This window comes from Perissodus microlepis, chromosome 11, assembly GCF_051167445.1.
Source record: "Perissodus microlepis isolate ML-2025 ecotype Zambia chromosome 11, ASM5116744v1, whole genome shotgun sequence".
NCBI classification, from domain to species: Eukaryota; Metazoa; Chordata; class Actinopteri; order Cichliformes; family Cichlidae; genus Perissodus; species Perissodus microlepis.
Window position 1 is genome coordinate 16,918,755 of NC_140471.1, and position 19,829 is coordinate 16,938,583.

The following is a 19,829-nucleotide window of genomic DNA, read 5'->3' on the forward strand; positions in this document are numbered from 1 at the left end:
ATCTGTTATTCTTGCCACTGCATAGTCAATTGTGCCACTGGGCATTGAAGCCACAAATCTCAGAACTTGAACCGTAATCAAGCAGAGAATATCTATAGGTAAAAAAGCTTTTCTATGAGAGCCTCCAGATTTGAAGTCAGAATACTGAAAAGAGTCAATCACATGTATCGAGATGATTTGAGGAGTCAGCAAGTGACACGCAATGTGCTTCAAGTTACAAAAGATGCATTCGCTGCTCTCCTTATCTGTGTGTGAAAGTAGTAAAGCAGTGTGATTTAGCAGAAACATGGCCACCAGCTACATCTATTTATGAGTCATCTCCTATGTATTGAGGTCACAGTGTAAATACACATCTGCTACACATTAAACAGGCTTGGCATACGAACATCATGATAGCCGTGTGTGTTTTTAGTCCTTTGAAGACAGAAGCGAAAATCTCTGCTCTGAATGAGACTGTCGTATCCAAGTTACAGCTTAAGATAAATATGAGATCCAGACTTTAATTAATCACTTCAATTCTGCTCACTGCAACCTCTGCAAAAAAAAAAAACACAAAAAAAACTTGACAGGCATGAACGCATGCTAATGCTCTGATTTGGGGCACGGTTGCCATGGTACCTGCACTTTTCCATACATCATTTATGATTCACCTTTAATAACAGCTGCTCCTTCCTTGTTGTTAGTGAGACTAAATAAATAAAATGTATATTTCACCCCAAAGTTGCTTAATATCTATTGACTCATTTCCTTTTAGAAGACTTTATTTAAATGTTTACCATCGGTTTCTAAAAATGATCAATACATGATACAGTATGGAGATTGGCCTATTAAAGACAGCTTTGTGTAGCAAAACCTGTCTACATTTTTGCAACACCAAAGATTTCAAAGGTATTTTGGGGTTGGGTTATGCTTTGGGAACATGTTGGCCTAGATGAAAATGCACGGTGAGCAATCTGCATGATGAGGAGCTCTGTGTTCTTTGAGCTGAGGTTGAAAATCAGAAATCCCTGGAGAGACTCAGTTTTCCAAGTAGGCATATTTACACAGCAACCCTGGATTGAGTGCCAAGACCTGTTCAGAGAGTGGCGAAACTGTAATGAGAGGAGGTGCGAGAGATTTTATGCACTTGTTTTTATTGAGGAGAATCAAAGTAAGGTGTCCTTTTACACCAGTTTATGAGAGTATGAAGAATCGTGAGCATATGATTTACTTTAGAACAGTGTGTCCATTAAGAGCAGATGTTTGTGCATTTTGACAAAAAAACAAAAACAAACGAAAAATAAAAGCGCCGTCAATTCAGCTAGAGCCAAATGTTTATTCAATCCAGTTGCAAGTTCACCCTTTAGGGAACAAACCATCATAGACCCTTAGTGGTTTGGGTATAATTCATCTGTTCCGATAATGGGTAGAATGTGTCCACGTACCGGCAGTGTTCATCACTTTAGATTAAATATTATTATTGGCCATCCTCCTAGAGAAGGATTAAAGTTTGCCTTTGATATAAACATGGTGACAGGCACTGTGTGTTCTATTAGACAAGTAGGGAATTAGACGAGACATTTATTCCATCAGAGGAATACATTTCATCTCATTTCCTATTTTGTGTCGCTAAATATTTTACAGAACATAAATTTCTAATTGAAAGCTCTGCGCTCATGCATTTTAACCTCAGCTGGCAATCATTGTTAGAGGCCACGATCCCCCCTGACCTCGCTGCTGTGCTGATGTAATGAAAGAAGCGGCGCGATCGCCGTGTGAGGAGCAGATGAAATGCAGCCTCACTGCGATGATGGTGAAAGAGCATATTTTAGAATGTCACCTGTAGCACACGGGCCCGTGGTGCCGGCCGAGCACTTGGAGTCGTCTTCAAAGCCTCTGGGCTGCAATAACTGATCAAAGGCGCTAATCTCCCAATAAGCATTCAATATTTATGTGTTGAAGCACAGGCTGATACTTAACAGAAGCCACTGGTGCTAGAACTGGTATAAACAAAAGGTTTGCTACTGCTGGCTGAGGTACGACGTGCTCTTTAACAGCACACCTGATTTATTTCACCAACAGCAGTTGAAAAACAAAATATGAAGTGCAGACTGCCAAAACAGGATACGCATGTGCCAGTGTATACTATCCACGCCAGCATAGCAAGGAGTGACATGAGCAGCCTTTACTACGTGCTCACACATTCATGACGGTTCCATATGTTGTTTATGAGCTAACTGCCTGAGAATGTGCCTGAGACAGACGAAGGCCTGGTCGACTGCTGATGTTTTGGCATGGCTGATTGTCTAAACTAAAAGCATCACTGTGTTCATACGCAGGATAATGAAATGTCGCAACCATATCAGACATAAACTCCAGCGTTTATCAAATACAGCAGAGTGTCTGATATATGTGAAATTTGGAGTACGATTGAATTAATTGATGGAATCAGTCGTCAAAATGTATTAAACCTTCTCCCGTTTTACCCAGCACATCTTTCTATGAGTGGTCTTTGCAACACAGTTACATGATGGAGGTCAGACACTTAAATTAATGAGGGTGCTACACGTAACTTATCCCATTAAGAATTCAGAGCCTATGATACAGAATGTAATTTGTCTCTTAAAGATAATTTTACTGGCAGGGCTAAAATAGGACCCTCATTTGAACACTGGCCTATTTCCTTTCAAACTGCAGGAGCTGGAGAATAATGCTGATGACAGGCAACTTTTCTGTGTGCAGCTTTGAGCGCTTGATCACAACTCTTACCTACTTGTGGATGTCTGTGAACTTTTCATTTAATAAATTAATACTTTGATTATTAAATTAATACTCAGAATACTACCAAAGTCTTAGCTGATTAGTGTCTTTAGACATCTTAAATCAAAAAACTAAATAACCTAACAGATAAAATGCAGAGTATTAACTCTATGTTACTCCCGATTTCCCAAACGGCTTCAAAACTTTTACAAACCCATTTACAGAGCTGGAGAGTAGGCTATGGTTGGTCTTTCACTGCATGAAAAGGCTTTAGAATATACACTACATCAGTGTTAACCTCATCTATACTGTAAGTCATGAACTCCTGTACCTGAACTCTGTCCTTTTCTCCTTTTCACCCCACACCTTGTCATCTACTATCCCTCTCCTCTCCTCTTCCATCCTCTCCTTCTGTTTCCTCCTCCATCATCTCTCCATTCACATCCCCCTCCACTGGCTTCCTCTCTCCCCTTCTCTGCCCTGTCCTCTCTTCTCTGTCTTCACCTGTCCCCTTCCCTCCCCCCATCTATGGTGGTGGCTGACAGTGACTTTGCATCCAAAATGAAAAACAGGCAGATGGGCTCATCGGGTGGGATGAACATGACCAAGAGCACAAGCATCAGTGGCGACATGTGTAACCTGGAGAAGACGGACGGCAGTCAGTCAGACACGGCGGTTGGCACGGTAGGCACTGACGACAAGAAGAGGCGCTCCAGCATTGGTGCCAAAATGCAGGCCATGGTTGGCATGTCGCGCAAGAGCCGGAGTACCTCTCAACTCAGCCAAACAGGTAGGGCATCCAGTCACACAGCCAGCGTGCTCCCAGTGTTCAGTGTTGCATCTGTCCCGTGGCCTCTCGTTGTCTCTGTGTTGACTTTGCTTCGTCTCGCTCTGTTCTTGATACCAAGTACTAATTCTTCTATTTCCAGTTTCCCCTCAGATTTCTTTTTTTTTTTTTAGTGCAAGGGCTTTGAGCTGAAGAAAATACTATTAACAATGTTTTCTCTTTTCTCTAGGTAACAGTGAATTCAACTCCTCTCTCCCCTTTTTGCTTACCTCCCTTTATTCTTTTCTTTGATATTTTACTCAGTTTGAGTTGTCCTTTCCGAGCCCAAAGCTGCTCATTTGTTGTGCTTATGATGTGCAAATTTGTGTTTTCATGTTTTCATTCTGGGAAACTGGATTTGATCCTTCCAAACACAACTAAAACACAATTTTCAATATTTGTCACATTTTTTTCGTTTGATGCTCTTTTGACTATGATTTTTTTTTTACTATTGCCATCTGCAGTTGTTTTGTATTTGTTTCTGGGTGCACGTGAGAACATGTGAGACCACGTGCATGTGCGAGATATGAACAAGAAAGGGTGTGTTGTAGCTGAAAGTAGTAATGTGTATTTATCTGCTGTGGAGAAGGGGCTTTCGCTATTCTACACTTTGCAAGGTGTTCTGTTTTTTGGGTTTGTTTGTTTTTTTCCATCTTGCTTTCTTTCCAAAATTGCTCATTACCTGGTGCCACACAGTGTGAAAAAACAGCCTAGCAGGTGGTGTGCAGCGAAGTTTGTGGATGACAGATTGGAGTCTGGTCTGTTCATGCGAAGGTCGGGCGATTCGTCCACTCCCCCTGCGAGGCTGTGACCGTATCTATTCATCTCGCCTATTCAACCTTAAGTTGGCCAGTAATCACTTCTGTCCATTAGCGCTTTCTCCAATACCACAGCAGGGGGGTGAATGCATGTGTATGATGAGGAGGGACGAGCGAGAAAGTGGAGAGATGGTACGCTCACGTGGCGTTGTGCTGTCCCCCACCCCTCCCTGGCCCGTGATTTAACTGGCACATGGGCTGCTGCCTTATCTCTGCGGGTTAATAACTGTACTAACTGTTAATCACATCAATATGACAATTAGCCTGTCAGCTATTATATATGATTTTTATATAAGCTAGGAGATGCTAATGTTTTTGACATTGAAGAAGGTTTTTGTTGCTGAATAAGATGAACCCTCTGAAGTTCAATTTTGAGACCAGTAGAAACAAATGGCATTTATTCTGACTTTTATATGGATACAAATTTTGAAGATACTCATTTTAGCAGACACATGAACATACTTTCTTTCCTCGTACAGAGCACATACTGAGTAGCCCGGACCTCCTCGGGCTATCAATATTTTACTCATTGCTTTTAAGTGCATCAGAGGGAGTTAGTAAGAGTGTGCATGCATCTCCCTTTCAGTATCTGTATTTGTTTCTGCACCAGCACGTACACTGCTAAGTTGTCTTGTGTCCTACTTTGTTGTGCACTGTGCTGGGAGGCTCATTGCCCGTTTCAAAGGTGCATTCAAAAGCATGGCTGATTTTTCTTTTTGGTTTTTTTGGGGGGTTGTGTGTGCAGTGCCAATGGGGGATGGGTAGATCAGCCAAGCAGCACGACTCTGGCTTTGACAAACACTGGTTAGTCAGGTGGAATGGATGTGCTCCCAGGTGACCGCCATGAGTAGTGTGTACAAATTTGGCAGCTCTGGCTCTCAGTCGTCATTCTCTCGGTCCACAGTGCAAGATGGTACACTTTACAGGAAGTAGGAGTGCTTTAATATGCTTAGACCAACAACTGCTAACTGCTGCATAAATATGCTACCTGAAGTGATGGAAATTTACTTTCTAAGTTCTCGGGGTTGTAACAGGAACTGAGTGAGCAGTACAAAGCAAACGGTGGACACATGGGAGTCAATTTTATGAGTTTATTTCTCTTTTTCTTTGTGTTCATTCTGAAAACAGTCACAGTCCTTGCATGCTTGGCCAGTTAAGCTGATTCTAATTCAGGCTCAGGTTCAGTAATGCATCAAGAAATGCTTTTTAATCACTAGTTAATTAGATGTTAAGAAGAAATAATTACCTCCTGCAATGAAGTTATGTTTCTGGCAGTATTTGTGTGCGTCGAAAAGTTTCGAATGAATTCTGATAAAACTTGTAAAGTGGGGTCTCGTTAACAAGCCATTCTAATTTGACTCACATCAACCAAGGTCTTCAAGCTCCACTCAATGATCTATTGGTTTAAAACTGACAAGAAAACCTTATAGCTTAGAAACTATGATTCTTACAAGTGTGTATTGTCGACATATAAAAAGCACTGCATAAAGATTTCAAATATGTCACATTTTACCTCTGACCTCACTTTTACATTTCACATCTGCGTTTCATTCAAGTTGAAAATGTGTCGTAAAAAATGTGTTATATCATCAAAGAACGTATTGTTGAGAGAAATAAAACGAGCTGCCTGTTTTTATATGTACTATAGTATAATATTAAATATTAAGCTCAAGATATTCATGTTCAGTTACTTACAAATCAGTAAATGTCAACCTGCATAATGTTTGTGTAATCAACCTAAACATCTGTCACGGTACCCTTATCTGATTTTTTTTTACCACACGCAGAAGACTAAATGAATATATCCATCCATCCTTTCTCTACTGCTTATCCTTGTCAGGGTCACGGGGAGCTGGAGCCTATCCCAACTACCTTGGACAGGACAGGCTAACAAAAATGAATATATAGAAAACACAGTATCATTCCCTTACAAGTAAACACTATCCGGAGAGTGGCAGAGGTTTTCGCTCTTGTTATACTATGTTGTTACTAAGCAACAGCGAATTGTTGAGTTTATTTGATAGTTTACATTAACTTTAAATGTAAATTTTGAAATACTTTTAAAAAACACTATTAGGCTTTTACATGCAATCGTTTAAGGCATTGCCACTCAATCATTCATCAACTTGACTTATTATGTTAATTTATCTCAGTAATTTTTTTTATCCTTTCTTCTATGTGCATTATGTTTTAAGCTTGACAGAGAAGCAGTTTATTTCCTAAACACCTCAGTAAAGCAGCTTCCATGCAGATAAAAAAGCAGATAGTTAAACAGTCTAATGTTGCAAGCTTATTGAAAATCCATCTTCATACTTTCACCACGTGTGTATTTCTTCATAAACTTTCCTTCCAACTCGCCTCTGAAGAGGGCAGCCTGTAATTTCAGTGTTATTGCTATCGGTGCTGCTGATCTGCAGGTGGGATGCTTTTTCATTCCTTCCTTTTTCTGTTTGTTAATATTTTAATTTTAAATATTGTTTTCAGCCTTATGGTGTTGTGAATCCACTTTAAATAAAAAAACGAATTTTGTTTCAGTTGTTTACAACTTTAGCTGATGTGAGGTAATGGCTTTATAAAACACTTCATACTCATTAAGCCCCTGAAACCATTTTTGTAGCATGGCTGGTAGCGTTTTACCTGATAATAAATTTCACTTGTGTCTCCCCACCCCCACCTGTCCTTATTATGTTTCACATGCAGTTGCACAGCGATCTTTGTGACTCAGCACAGGCCTCTAAGTATTAAGGCTGCGATGATGATCAGTCAAACAAAAAAGGCAACAGTGGCCGAGGTAGCCTGCAGTGATATAGAAATAAGGAATATGTGGAATCAGTGGGAGGGATTTAAGTATGTTATATGATACTTTGTCAGTAACATCTAGTTTCCTGTTCCCCTGGGTGCAGCCTGGAGTGTTCCAGCAATTTATTTTTTTTCTTACGACCCTGAAAGAAACCTTACCAGATTTGACCTTCTCTTTTTAAAAATCTGGAGATAAATTCAAGTCTCTGTTCTTTTTTTATAGTTATTTTATAATGTTTCTCCCTAAGACATTTCTTTTGATGCTCTAAAAGTTATCTGTAAACATCTTGTCATGTAACCGTCCTATTTTTGCTCCTAGAAACTGAATTATTTTGGTGACCTCAGATTTAATGTTGATAGTGCACCTGATTCTGCAGTCAGATAGCTGGGTAACTGACTAATGAAGATTTATATGGAGATATTTCATCCATGAAGAGTTGAAATATTCAGCGGCTTGAGTCTGGTCAGTAAAAGATTCAAAACTTTGCTTTGAGTACTAATCTTTGAGTGAACCTATAGCCAAATGTATACAGTATAGAAAGAAAGCGATGGCTGCCCCCCTTTCTCCCTCCTATTACACCAGGTACTGACGCAGTTTTGGACCTCCAAAATCCTCAGTCTGTTTTTGTATGTGGTAAAATAGCTGAACTTTGAGCTTTCAGCCAAGGTAATTTATCTTCGGTGTTAAGCTGGGTGCCTATCTCAGCAGCTCCTCTGCTAGCTGAGGCCGCTAATTAATCTCCTAGGGGGCCGGCACAGACACGCTGCTCTCAGAGTGATGCATGAATGGAACACAGCAGCACAGGTACAGCCCCAACCCTCTTTCTGCCTCACCTAGTCTTTCAGATCTTCTTGATATTATTATATCTCTATCATTATTGTGTTTTCTTCCCATCTCTCTCTAACCTCCTTCATTATTCCACCTACCATCTCTTCTAGCTGTTCTTTTTCCCCTGCGTGTCCTCCATCATTCTCGATTTCAACAATTCAAAAGCGGCTTCATGGTTGTTAATCAGTCCAGGCACTCAGACGAGTCATCTTTGCATTGACCTAAATAACTGCTGATCTACTGTAGGTAGGATGAGGCTTTTGAAAGTTTCAGATTTGTTTCATGAATCAGCTGCAAGAATGAGTCATGATGGTCAGCAGTAGGTCCAGTAATCGACATGCAGCAGACAATAAAAATAAAACCCTCATTTCCACACATGACTCAGAAATGGCAATGGATGATGATGAAACATCCTGTTGTTAAAAGTTGTACTGCAGTTGTTTAGGTAGATTTTAACATGGTAACTTGTAAATATCTAACACACGTTTTTCAGCAGATTCAGTTTATTAGTTCTTTAACTGAGCAAGAGGCAGCATTATGTGATTGACAGTTTTCATCTAATTACTGAACACGGTCGTCCATCTGTGAAGTCTGCACTTATTCAGTCAGGCTTACCCGAGTAGCCCTAAAGCTTTACACCAGCAACATTTACAGGCACAGCGTTCATGGGTGTCCATTATAGTGCTTCTGCAGTTAGTACTGAAGTTGGTCTGGAAGTTGTTAAGGTTTACCCTCTGCAGTTGACAGTACGGATTTCTCATGGCTGGTTGTTGTATGCACCAGATGTCAGTTTTATATCTTCATTACATGATGTCCATAACAAATAAATCCCAGCTGCCAAGTCCCTACAGTGTAAATTACCCTGAGAAAATTGTTGTTATGAATTCTTTAATGAAGTCCCTTTGTGTTCTGTCTCACTTGGGATGATACTTAAACTCACACTTTAATTATATAGTCCCCTAACTAGCGTACACAAAGTAAAAGGCATGCATTGACGTGGCGATCGGAGATCATAAAACGTCAGTGAAACTTAGCAACTTATAACTGATGCAAAGCACGCAGGTATTGAAATAAATTGATCTTATCTCTGAGGCATTTGAAGTGACTTCTAATGCAGCTGTTTACCAACCTGACTGAATGGAAATACAGAAGACATTTACCTACAATACACAAACAGAGCAGCCACTAGTGACTAAAATGTCAGCTACCCAGTGATTTGCTTCGTATGTGGATGGGTCTTAAGTCTGTTACAGTGTGTTACACACGTTTTACAGTGTGTAGTGTAAACGGGTGATGGTTGTATAGTTGATTAAGATGAAACCCTAATGCGTTTTCTCATTATATTATGAGATCGTGGCTCAAGAGTTGGCAGTTTGTCTTGTAATCAGAAGGTTGCCGGTTCGAGCCCCGGCTCCAACAGTCTTGGTTGTTGTGTCCTTGGGCAAGACATTTCACCCGTTGCCTACTGGTGGTGGTCAGAGGGCCCGGTGGCGCCAGTGTCCGGCAGCCTCGCCTCTGTCAGTGCATTCCAGGGCAACTGTGGCTACAATGTAGCTTGCTATCACCAGTGTGTGAATGTGTGGATGACTGAATGTAGTGTAAAGCGCTTTGGGGTCCATAGGGACTAAGTAAAAGCGCTATACAAATACAGGCCATTTACCATAATATTACACTGTCACACTTCCTGGTGCTGGAACTGACGCCCACTTATGTGCTAAAGTTGTTTTCACACTTACGCAACAGTCCTGAACTTTTCTAAGACCTAACTAGCAGAAGGGAACATGGAAAACCTCCTGCACAGCTGGGTCACACACAAGCTGGTCTTTAACCTGCCAGTTCCCAAGCTGCCAGCTATTGATGTGTGAACAGCTAATACCTGTCTGGTTTATTCATTGCTAGCAAGTGGGCATCCTGTGGCCTGCCTGCTGCACACTCCTTCCAGGCAGCTACTTCAACCAATACAGAGTATTAATGGTAACACAAACACATGTAAAGGGGACTATTTCATATGCAAAAGAACAACTATGGACATAATCCTGACCCTTGACTCCTGAGATTGTCTAAAGTTAATGTCTGAAAAACAGTTTAAGAGTGCACAGATATCAGCTAAGACAAGTATATGCTCTTTGTGTGTGTGTGTGTGTGTGTGTGTGTGTGTGTGTGTGGGGGGGGGGGGGGGGGTTAGGTGTTCTGACTGTAAATGATCACTCGGTCATATTGTTTATTCATAAGCTGTGATGTGAATTTCCGAGGTGGCAGACTAAACAGATTGTTTTCACACTGAGCGTGTGCAGGACATGGTGTCTCTTCCAGCAGACAGTGTATTTTGTCCTTTCTAAGCTATCAGCCAATGTTCTTGTTTTGAAGATATTAACCAATGTTCTTGTTTTGATTATGTTTTTTTTTTCTTAATGTGCTCTTTATTCATCCATCCATCCATTTACTTCTGCTTATCTGGGGCCGGGACGCTGAGGCAGCAGCCTAAGGAGAGTCCAGATCTCCCTCTTCCCGGCCACCTCCTCCAGTTTGTCCACTCGGAACACAAAGGCATTCCCAGGCCAGTCAAGACATATAATCTCTCCAATGTGTCCTGGGTGTGCCCCATTGTCTCCCCCCCAGTGGGACATGTCCAGAACATCTCACCCAGTAGGCATCCTTGTCAGTTGCCCAAACCATCTCAACTCAGTCCTTTCGATGTCGAGGAGTAGCAGCTCGACTCTGAGCCCCTTCCGGATAGCTGAACTCCTCACCCTATCTCTTTCTTTGGAGAAAGCTCATTTCCACCACTTTTATCTCTCGCTCTCCCTCTTTTGGTCACTACCCAAAGCCTGTGACCATAGGTGAGTGTGGGGGCGTAGATGGACCAGTGCTGATTCTCATTCCCGCCACTTGTTGTGCTGTTTAAGTGTTGCATAATTCAGTTGTGATCTAAAGAAAATATGAAGAGCTGCCAGTGCTAGACTATTAAGCTATTAAGCTTCAGGAAAATAGCGAGTTATTTCAAAATGTTTTAACCTTGAACAATAAAGAATCTACACAATAAAAGCTTTTCAATTAAATTTAATTTCTTTTAACCCATATGGAAAAGATATATATAAATCTTATAAGGTTTGTATCTGTCTTGTGTGAAACTTACAGATATAAGATCCCTTGAAAAATTATATAAATGAAACTTGTATGTTTTGGATACTTACTAAAACAATATATGAAAGTAATGAGAAAGTGGCCACTTTCATATAGTGAATCATATAAGCCTTATATGATTCACTATATGAAGTAAGCCAAATCTTAAGCAAATCTTTTATAAGTTTTTTCTATTTTTTTTTCCATATGGGAAGTTTCATTATCATGTTCAGTGATTTTCTGCTTTGAGTAGACTAAAAACACACAGTGACCCTTGAAGGATGAAAGTACACATGATTTTACAACTTCTTTAAAAAAAAAAAAATGCTGAGTGTTCTAAATAAACAGTATCAGTCAAAAGTTTGGGTGGACTCAGTCATTCACATGACTGGTATGTAGGGATGGCTACCGTATGGCACCGGTTCTGACATAAACGGTAGTAACCAGACCGAAAAGCAGCGCATATTTATTTCGGTGCTTTTTTTTTCTGAGATGTCATACACTTTGGATTCTAGCCAGTCATTTTACCTTTGCAAGCGTAGTAGGCGGGCCCAGGTACGTACATTCTTTTAGAGCAGAGCTACAGATTAAAAATGCCCAAGGCAAAGTGGTCAAAAGTCTGGCTGTACTTCACAGCAAAAGATGCAAACTCAGCAGCCTGCAACAAGTGCTTTAAGGTGATACTGTGCAAAGGAGGTAACACCTCGAATCTGATGAAACACCTGGCGACGTATAGCATTTTGTTAAAAGCCTAGAAATGCACCGTATTTGATAGCTTGCTGCGAGACCTCACACCGTGCACATCTACTGCGGGTGTGGTGCCTGTTATCGGACCCGGAGTCAGCAACATCCCTCAAGAACCCGAAGAGGAGAGTCCTGGCCCCTAGCCCTGCCAGTGTAGCAGAAATGATGACGGATGATGATGACGGCAGCAGCAGCCGTTCTTCTCTGCGTGAGTAGCTTAATGTTGTACGTGTGTAATTTACGTTGAGTAGGCTAACCACGTTATTACATTAATGCATGTAAGGTGAACTAGCAAACACCGCCGTAGTTACATGCAGCTGTCTTCTTGTTTGATGGCAGATACTCCCTTCACCCTGGCCAAAAAGGCTAAAATGACCAAAGAAAAAGTGGAAAACAGCTAAACGTGAGAGGTTTTTGGACAAAGTTTGTGTTTTTTTCCATTGTTTAAGCACTGCTTCCAGCCAAGAGTGATACCATATATGCCCTCTAGCTGCAGAAAAGGCTAACATTGTTATCTTTTTACAAAAAAAACAGCTAAACGTGAGAGGTTTTTGGACAAAGTTTGTGTTCTCCATTCTTTAAGCACAGGTTCGAGCACCGTTTAAGCACCGGCACCATGTCAAAAGTATCGGTTTGGTACTGGTATCGGATAAAACCTAAATGATACCCATCCCTACTGGTATGTTATATGTTTGAGTCAAAGATTATTTGTCTTCAGGCAGCATCTCAGTGAGCTCAGGTTTAAAGCCGTTGACTCATCTTCTGCCCATTCCCTGCTCCATCAGCTGCACGGTGCTTTTACCTGCGGTGTGACTCACACTCCTCAGCCATATGTCTCCCTTGCCTGAATTTGAAGCTTGGACGCAGTTTAAGAATACACTTGTACTGCCACGTCTCGCAGTTCAAGCACAGCACATTCTTCGCTCCCGCCCGAGCAGAGCTAAAATAGAACTTACACAATGCATTTTTAGATTTTTAGGCATTGCTAAAAATACTGTACTTCCTCTCCTGATTGTTTTTTTTTTTTTCTTTAAATGTAGCTGTCAGTCAGAGAGGAAGTCTGATGAGACATGTACTGGAAAAATACTGTGGTAAGGGTAGTCATAGAGTCTGGGCTGGATGCTTCTGTGTTTTATAAAAGTGGTTAAAGCAACTTATTTCCTCTTTCAGTCTGAGAGGTAAATAAGCTGTAGTAATATAATTGTTGCAATTTTCGCAATCTAAAGAACATATTGCATATGACAGTAGTTTGTTGTGACCGTAAGAGATGTCAGCAGTTTCTATCAGATCGTATTTGGATCTTCTTTCTCTTTCTAATGAGTTTTCCATCTGTTGTTGCTTCAGTGTTTGCACCACTGAGTGGATGGAGGCAGCCAGGGGACAAACTGTTCAAACGTCACCTGCAGAGCCTGTTTTAAATATTGCTTTTAGCCTGACAACTTCTACCTAAGGTGCAAAGTGAAGAGCAGGAAACGCTGTGTATACATTTGTGAGTGGAGTCTCCTTTCATATGTAGTAAACAACTTGAGGTGGAACATTATTTTATTTTGTGCACTTTTGATTGCGTTATGCGTTTTTATGAAGTGTTTAGCCATTTAAGGTTTTTCCTTTGTTTAAAGTTTGACTGGGCCTTTCATATTCATATTTCAGTAAATTGTTTCTTTGCGTGCAGACATAACAACTGTGTCCAGACAATGTTAGCGTTAGCATCCTGCTATTTTTAAAGAGGAACCTAAAGAAAGCTAAAGATTTGTTTTGGGTTTTTTTGTTGGGGATTTTTTTTGTACTGTGTACATGTCAAGATTGTGTCTTTATGTGTAGCAGCCAAAGATATTCTGGATGCAGCTTTAATATAATGTGAGGTGAGATTGGACATCACACATAGCTTCACATTCCTCATTATATTTGACTGAGACACAGGAGGGAAAGCTGTTTTTGTAGCAAGCGTGTTTATCTACCTTTGCACTGTATCCTTGTGTACATATTCACACGCTTATTGGTGTCTGTTTGCCTACGTCCATGCATGTGAGGGAAAGTGTTAGAGCCCTCCATTAAGCTCTGTTTACAGTGTGCAGGGTCAGAGTTGCTGTCTGATGCTTGGCCTGGTCTGAGCTCATCAATGACATCAAGACTTCTGAAGGCTTTCACCTGTTAGTCCCACCACCTCTCAGTCAGATTGTACACAAGGACTTCTGGGATATTACGATCCTATGTTGTTGTAGATTCTTCACATCCTGCTTTCTGAGGTGCTTGTGATTTCCAGTTGTGTGGTCATTGTCTGGCAGATTTGTCATAGTATAGAGCAAAGCAAGATATGTTCAGTGTTAACCAGCATTAGTCACAGTGTTGTGAAATCAGAGAGTAGTACGCTTATGACCTAAGATGGAGATGCTTTTAGAGGAAGGAGTGTCAAATACTTTAATTCTAAATCACATGAGCTAAAGGTCTGATGTCTTATTTAACTGGCACCCCGATCACGTCAACGTTTAATAGAAAGGCCAGCCAATATTGGCTCCTGAAGTCTTTTGGCACGTCATTTATCTAACATGCAATCTGGTCTTGGTAACTGCAGCCACGTGTTTTTAGTAAAGAGGTAAAGCAGCTAAAGGTCTAGTGACGTGACCTAGATTCTAACTACACTCTTACTACAAACACATTGCTGAGTGTGTTTAAAATGCTCTGATCTGTAATGAAGTCTTTTTTTTGTTAAGCATGATCTGTATTACCCAGCAAATAAAAGTTTCAAAGTTTCTTTTCGTACTTGATGCAAACTCTGTTTTCACAGTCCGTGAACACGCATCCACGTGCTGCATTAAGCAGATTAATGTTGACTGTAATTAAGCATATTTTTGTCTCCAGTTGCTGTGCATGTCAGGTGAAGTGAAAATTGTTGCAATGCCTCTTTCTTTCACTATGTCACTGGTTGTGGGTGGACAGATAATAATAAACTGTGCCCAAGATACAAAATTTGAAGTTATCCACACGTGTCTAATGCATTGCTGGAGACACGTGCGCACGAGCCAGCTACAGAGGAGAGAAGAATTATTGTGGTCTGAGGTTATTGTTTTGGCAAAGCCATGACGTAAATCACCACTTTCTCTTAAGCAGTTAATGAGTAAGGGCACTTACTATATTTTTTTGCAGCTCTGGTAGTTCCATATTTTCTGTGTCTGGCTTCAGTCTACCTCACAGTACAAGTACAATTCTAATGACTTTTTTTTGCTCTAGCAGAAACATACCAGAGAAGCCAAGTGACGAGTTTAGCACTATACTTAACGGTGATACTGTAAAGGAATCTACAGAGAACCTCACACTCCAAAACATGTGACTGAATTAAAGGAGTAATCATGAATGCCTTATTTTTTTTAGTCAATCCATTAATATTTGCACTTACACTCTCTTACATTTACACTCTGGCATCAAGACACATTCGTGTTTTATTGCCAATAAAACAGCTGACCCGTTATAGGTTCTGTCTACTTCTGTTTGCTACTGTTAGTAAAAATCACTGAATAGAGTGACAAATTGCTACTGTAGAGGAAACCGTGATTAGCATTCATCTATTAGCAGTCCTAATGTGCTTTCCTTAGAAATATTCCTCTAGCAGGGTTTTGGTGTATAAGCCGCTTTACAAATTGCTTCCCCTGTTTTTGGTCCAGCTAATATAATTAAGCAGGTCATACGAGTGAAATACACTGACCATATTTCATTGTTAATGCTAAAACATTTTACTGCAGTTTTTTGTATTTAAGTCCTTGGCCAAAAGTTTGCTAACCACTCTGTGTGGCTGTACATTTACAAAGCAAAGCTGAATTCAGGCACACAGGTATCCTTACAGTCTTTGTTAAGGAATCTACTTTAAATTAGTACAACTGACCAGTTACTTTACATTGGAGGGAGTTGAACCACCTAAGGTAGATATGGAGTTTGGGCCCCAATTGCACAAGGATCGAGACTGGTTGCTAATTGTAAACATACACGGCAGACCCAGTGGCATTTTAATCATGTTTATTTCATCAGTTGTTGGACACACAGAGCTGCAGCTCTCCCGCTGCCAGCTCGACATAACAACAACCTTAATTCAGAGTCCCGACTTTTAAGCTGGCGAGGAGTGATTGCAGGTGCTGCGCAGGTGCGTCCATTGCACCTGTAGCAGCATCGCAAACCACGCCCCGCCACAGTAATCACCAGTTGCTAAGAAATAAAAAGTTGCCAGAGGTTGCTACAGGTTGCTGGCCATTACTGTGAAATTGATTGTGAAACCCCAGTCACACTGTCCTAAAGAGTGGTGACTTAGGGGGGGAATACATGTATTCCCTGATCTGTTTGAAACTGGTTTCCAACTTGTAAACTACTTCCCAACTACTTGTTAAGCAGTGGTGAAACTGAGGTTGTTTATCTTCAAAGTAAGTCTCATCTCTTGAAATGTGTTGGTTTCAGTGGTAAGGCACAGCTTTTACTTTATGGGCAAGTGTTCTCCATTTCTAGCTTGTGTTGCACTTTTTCCGAGCAGCTCCGTTGTTAGTCTTTGAAGTCTGTGTCTTCCAGACAAATTACAGGCAACTCTGGCAATCTGCTAGCAACCAAAAGCAATCCTGAGGGGGGGGGTTTGGTAAAGCATCCTCTTTCTGACTGACTTCAGCCAGAGACAGTCAACAACCTCAAGCAACCACTTGCCAACCTATTGGTACGATTTTCCCCAGTGATTGAAGGTTGCCATGTGCGTCTGAGGCCTCAGTTAAATTAAACTGCTTGGAAAACATAGTTCCAGCTTTCTTAAAAAGATAAAAATTAAAAAGATCAAATTCATATCATACAAATTTCTAGTCACATGCCAGCAATATCTCCACTTATTTAAACAACTTGAACTCATATCTGTTCATAAACTCAGTCATTAGACTAATTAGGGTTTTGACCTGCTGGCTTTGAGTTTATCTAAAGCAGGGATATCAAACTCGTTTTACATAGTGAGCCACGTTAAGCCAAGTGTGATTTTAAGTAAACCTGACCAGTAAAATTCCCCTTTGTGTTATACATTTAATGGTGCTGTAGTAAATGAAAGAAATCTGTCAGCATGACTCTTTGGGCTAAAAGTGTAAGGAATAGGTAGAAAATAAGATTTTTCTATAGCAGATTGTGAAAAAACAGGAAAGTAATTCAGTAATTGAATTACTTTGGTGTGGCATGTCTATATCAGAAGGAAAAAGTCCAAAACTTTCGTCCACCATATTTTCTAAAGCCATTGAGTGGGCTGGCTTAGAGTCTCTGCTGGGCTGATTAAGGCCCCTGGTCCTTATGTTTGACACCCCCTGATCTAGAACTTAACAGGAGATGACCAAAATCATTCAGCATCATCCAATTCATAGCTTTAAAATCACTTTAATAAAAAAAAGTCAGCCTTCTCTTAGTGCTACCAAAGCAGCAAAATAACCACCAAAGAAAGTTGAATTCATCACACGGAGAAGATAACCTCTGAGCCTGGATCAACGATCAGAAACACAGAGCTACATCATCATCATGAGGGCAAAGATCAGAGGTTTTCTGATAAAAGTTTAAACATTTTCACTGTTTGAATTCAGAGAAGCACCTACCTGATCCTTAAATGAGTTTGTGGTTCATATTAAATCAAGTGTTTGTATTATAACTGTGCGCTCTTCTCCGATTCCCCCTGTGGCGGTAAACGTGAAGAGTTGTTTTGTCAGTGTTGACCTAGATGAAACCCACAAATGGACATTAAGTGGCTCCTTCGTGGAAGTAGGTTGCAGTGTCTCAGAGAGAGGAACTTTTGCCTCTGCAGTAACACCACAGGGAGCTTCCTATATTTACCGTGGTGCAAAGAAAGTGCCATAATTGTCTTGTCCTGCGCCTATTCTGCCACATTCATATTGAGAACAAAAAAGCAGGACTGCTGGCAGCATGTCGGGGCAGTACAGTTTCTCAGGATTTATGCTTGAACCTAATGCGGTGGTGACAGCTACCAGAGAAGCTGGAGTTCGGCTGAAAGTCGTGCATTTACTTTGAGGTATCACTCACAGCCGATGCCGGTGGTACATTCATGAGCACTTGAAGGACCACCGGTGAAGAAGTCCTTTCAGCGAGCAACGCTGTTGAGTCTCTTGGCTCTCGACTGTTTAAAATAAGCTGACCCCAGATGTCCACAAATGGCAGAAATGGAATGAAGAAAAAGAAAAGTTAATATTTAGAAATGTGAGGCTCTAATTCAAACAAAGAGTCTTTGTGGCTGTTTAAAAGTTTGTGATGGATGACGAGAGACATACTTTCTTTTAACGTGGCTGTGCCACAAAGGGACGACAGACGAGAGGGGTTCCAGGTCGAGCTTTTAACGTTGTTTTTCCCTTTCGTTGACTTTCTTGTCTGTGAGAAACAGAACTCCTCCTAACGCAACACAGCTGTGAAATCACGACCGTGGAAAAGAGTAAAGTGAAGGAGCAGAGTTTGGCACGTGAACTTTGAGTGATCGCCATGTGGCTCGTGCGTTCTCATCAAGTAGCAGGACTGTTGGCAGGCCTAATGGCAGCTTATTTTCACTGGCCTGTGTGCACAAAACGGGGGAGAGGGAGGGGTGGGAGGTAGAGGATGGGAAAAAAGGAAAATAGTAGTGATGAACGGAACAAAGGGAACAAAAGAACAAGCGCAGAGAGAAAAATGAAAAAGCAAATGACAAAAGTAAGGGTATGAAAAAAAATACTGCTGAGAAACGGAGTGGGTTAGGGAGGAGGGGGGGGGAATCAGTATCTCTGGGTAGAGCTTGTTCACCCGCAGAGCCTGCCGAGGTGCGCCTGAGTAGCCTGGCCCTCTGATTGGCGGAGCGCAATGCAGCGCTCTCCCCTCCCCCCCTGAAGAAAGAGGTGCAGCAGGAACGTCAGACCCAGACAGCACAAGACTTGACTACTGAAGCAGCGTTTTTCCAAAGCTCTACCTAGGATGCAGTCAGCAGAGCATCTAGGGATAGACTAGATGCCAGATCCCTCTCCTGTTACAGCAGAGCATCTTCTACTGCTAGCCTTAGGAATCCATCGAATAGTATAGATTGGAGATACATTTTAAAGCTTTTATCAGCCAGAAAGGGCAAAGCTGACGCCTTGAGCATCGAATTCACCGCATTGAGGAGGACAGCCACCGGTCACCATGGGCAGGCAGGGGAACGATACCTCTCCTCCGGCTCCTGGGATGCGTATCCAGTGTTCCCAGAGCAAGATGAGCCTGTCAGCATCATTCGAAGCGTTGGCTGTCTATTTCCCCTGCATGAACTCCTTTGATGAGGAGGACGGAGGTAAGATGACAGGCGAGGAAATGTCACAGCCAAAGCTTCCTGCTGGGGGGTAAACAGTGCGGCTTAAACTAAAAGATGGCGGTGAGCGAGGGGAGATAGATTTAGGATTAGAGGGAAGCTGCAGAGGTACTGGCATGGGAGAGAACTGGGACGTTGGAAAGTTCAGAAATGTTATTAGCTCAATTAGGATGTTTAGCTCAATTAGTCTATTTCAGTAAGTGTAATGTGTTATAAGGCCTGAGCTGTCCATACTGTGCATGATCTGGTTATATGATGACATAAAGCTTAATGTGCAATTTCATCTGTGGTCAGTTTATCATCAGTTAGTTGTGGGCCAGTCACACTTCTTTCTGCATCTGTTGTTGCTGCTGCCACCAATGGTGGTGTTGTCAAAATGGAACCGGTCTGTTTGCTTACAAATGCCACTCACGCTGGTCTAAAAACCTAATTTGCCCCGCATGACTGTGACTCTGATTCTGTGGATGAAAACAAAGGACTCTGTATTTGGAATGAATCCCTCTTTAGTATTTAGTTGGAAGTAGTGCTTCTTTTTCTTTTTGCTTAGAACCACAACGTTGTTCTGACTGTTACTTCAAATTTCCTAAAAGGTAGCGTAACGCCTACTGTGTGTATTTATAGCTCAGCCTCACAATCACT

The 19,829-nt window shown here is 41.3% G+C and overlaps 1 protein-coding gene across 24 annotated transcripts in view; it reads left to right on the plus strand.

Moving 5' to 3' along the window:
* The window catches only part of rims2a (regulating synaptic membrane exocytosis 2a), a 151,311-nt gene that overhangs the window by 125,822 nt on the left and 5,660 nt on the right, over nucleotides 1-19,829 (plus strand). For 19 of the 24 annotated variants that reach the window (XM_084942718.1, XM_084942724.1, XM_084942741.1 and 16 more), the window contains one exon: nucleotides 3,285-3,529. The exons of 2 other annotated variants lie outside the window; for them this stretch is intronic. In XM_084942718.1, coding sequence (XP_084798844.1) covers nucleotides 3,285-3,529 — 245 coding nt within the window. Of the gene's footprint in view, nucleotides 1-803; nucleotides 1,107-3,284; nucleotides 3,530-18,476; nucleotides 19,173-19,829 lie in introns of those variants that run through there. 3 more of the 24 variants (XM_084942742.1, XM_084942722.1, XM_084942740.1) reach the window with 3 other exon arrangements.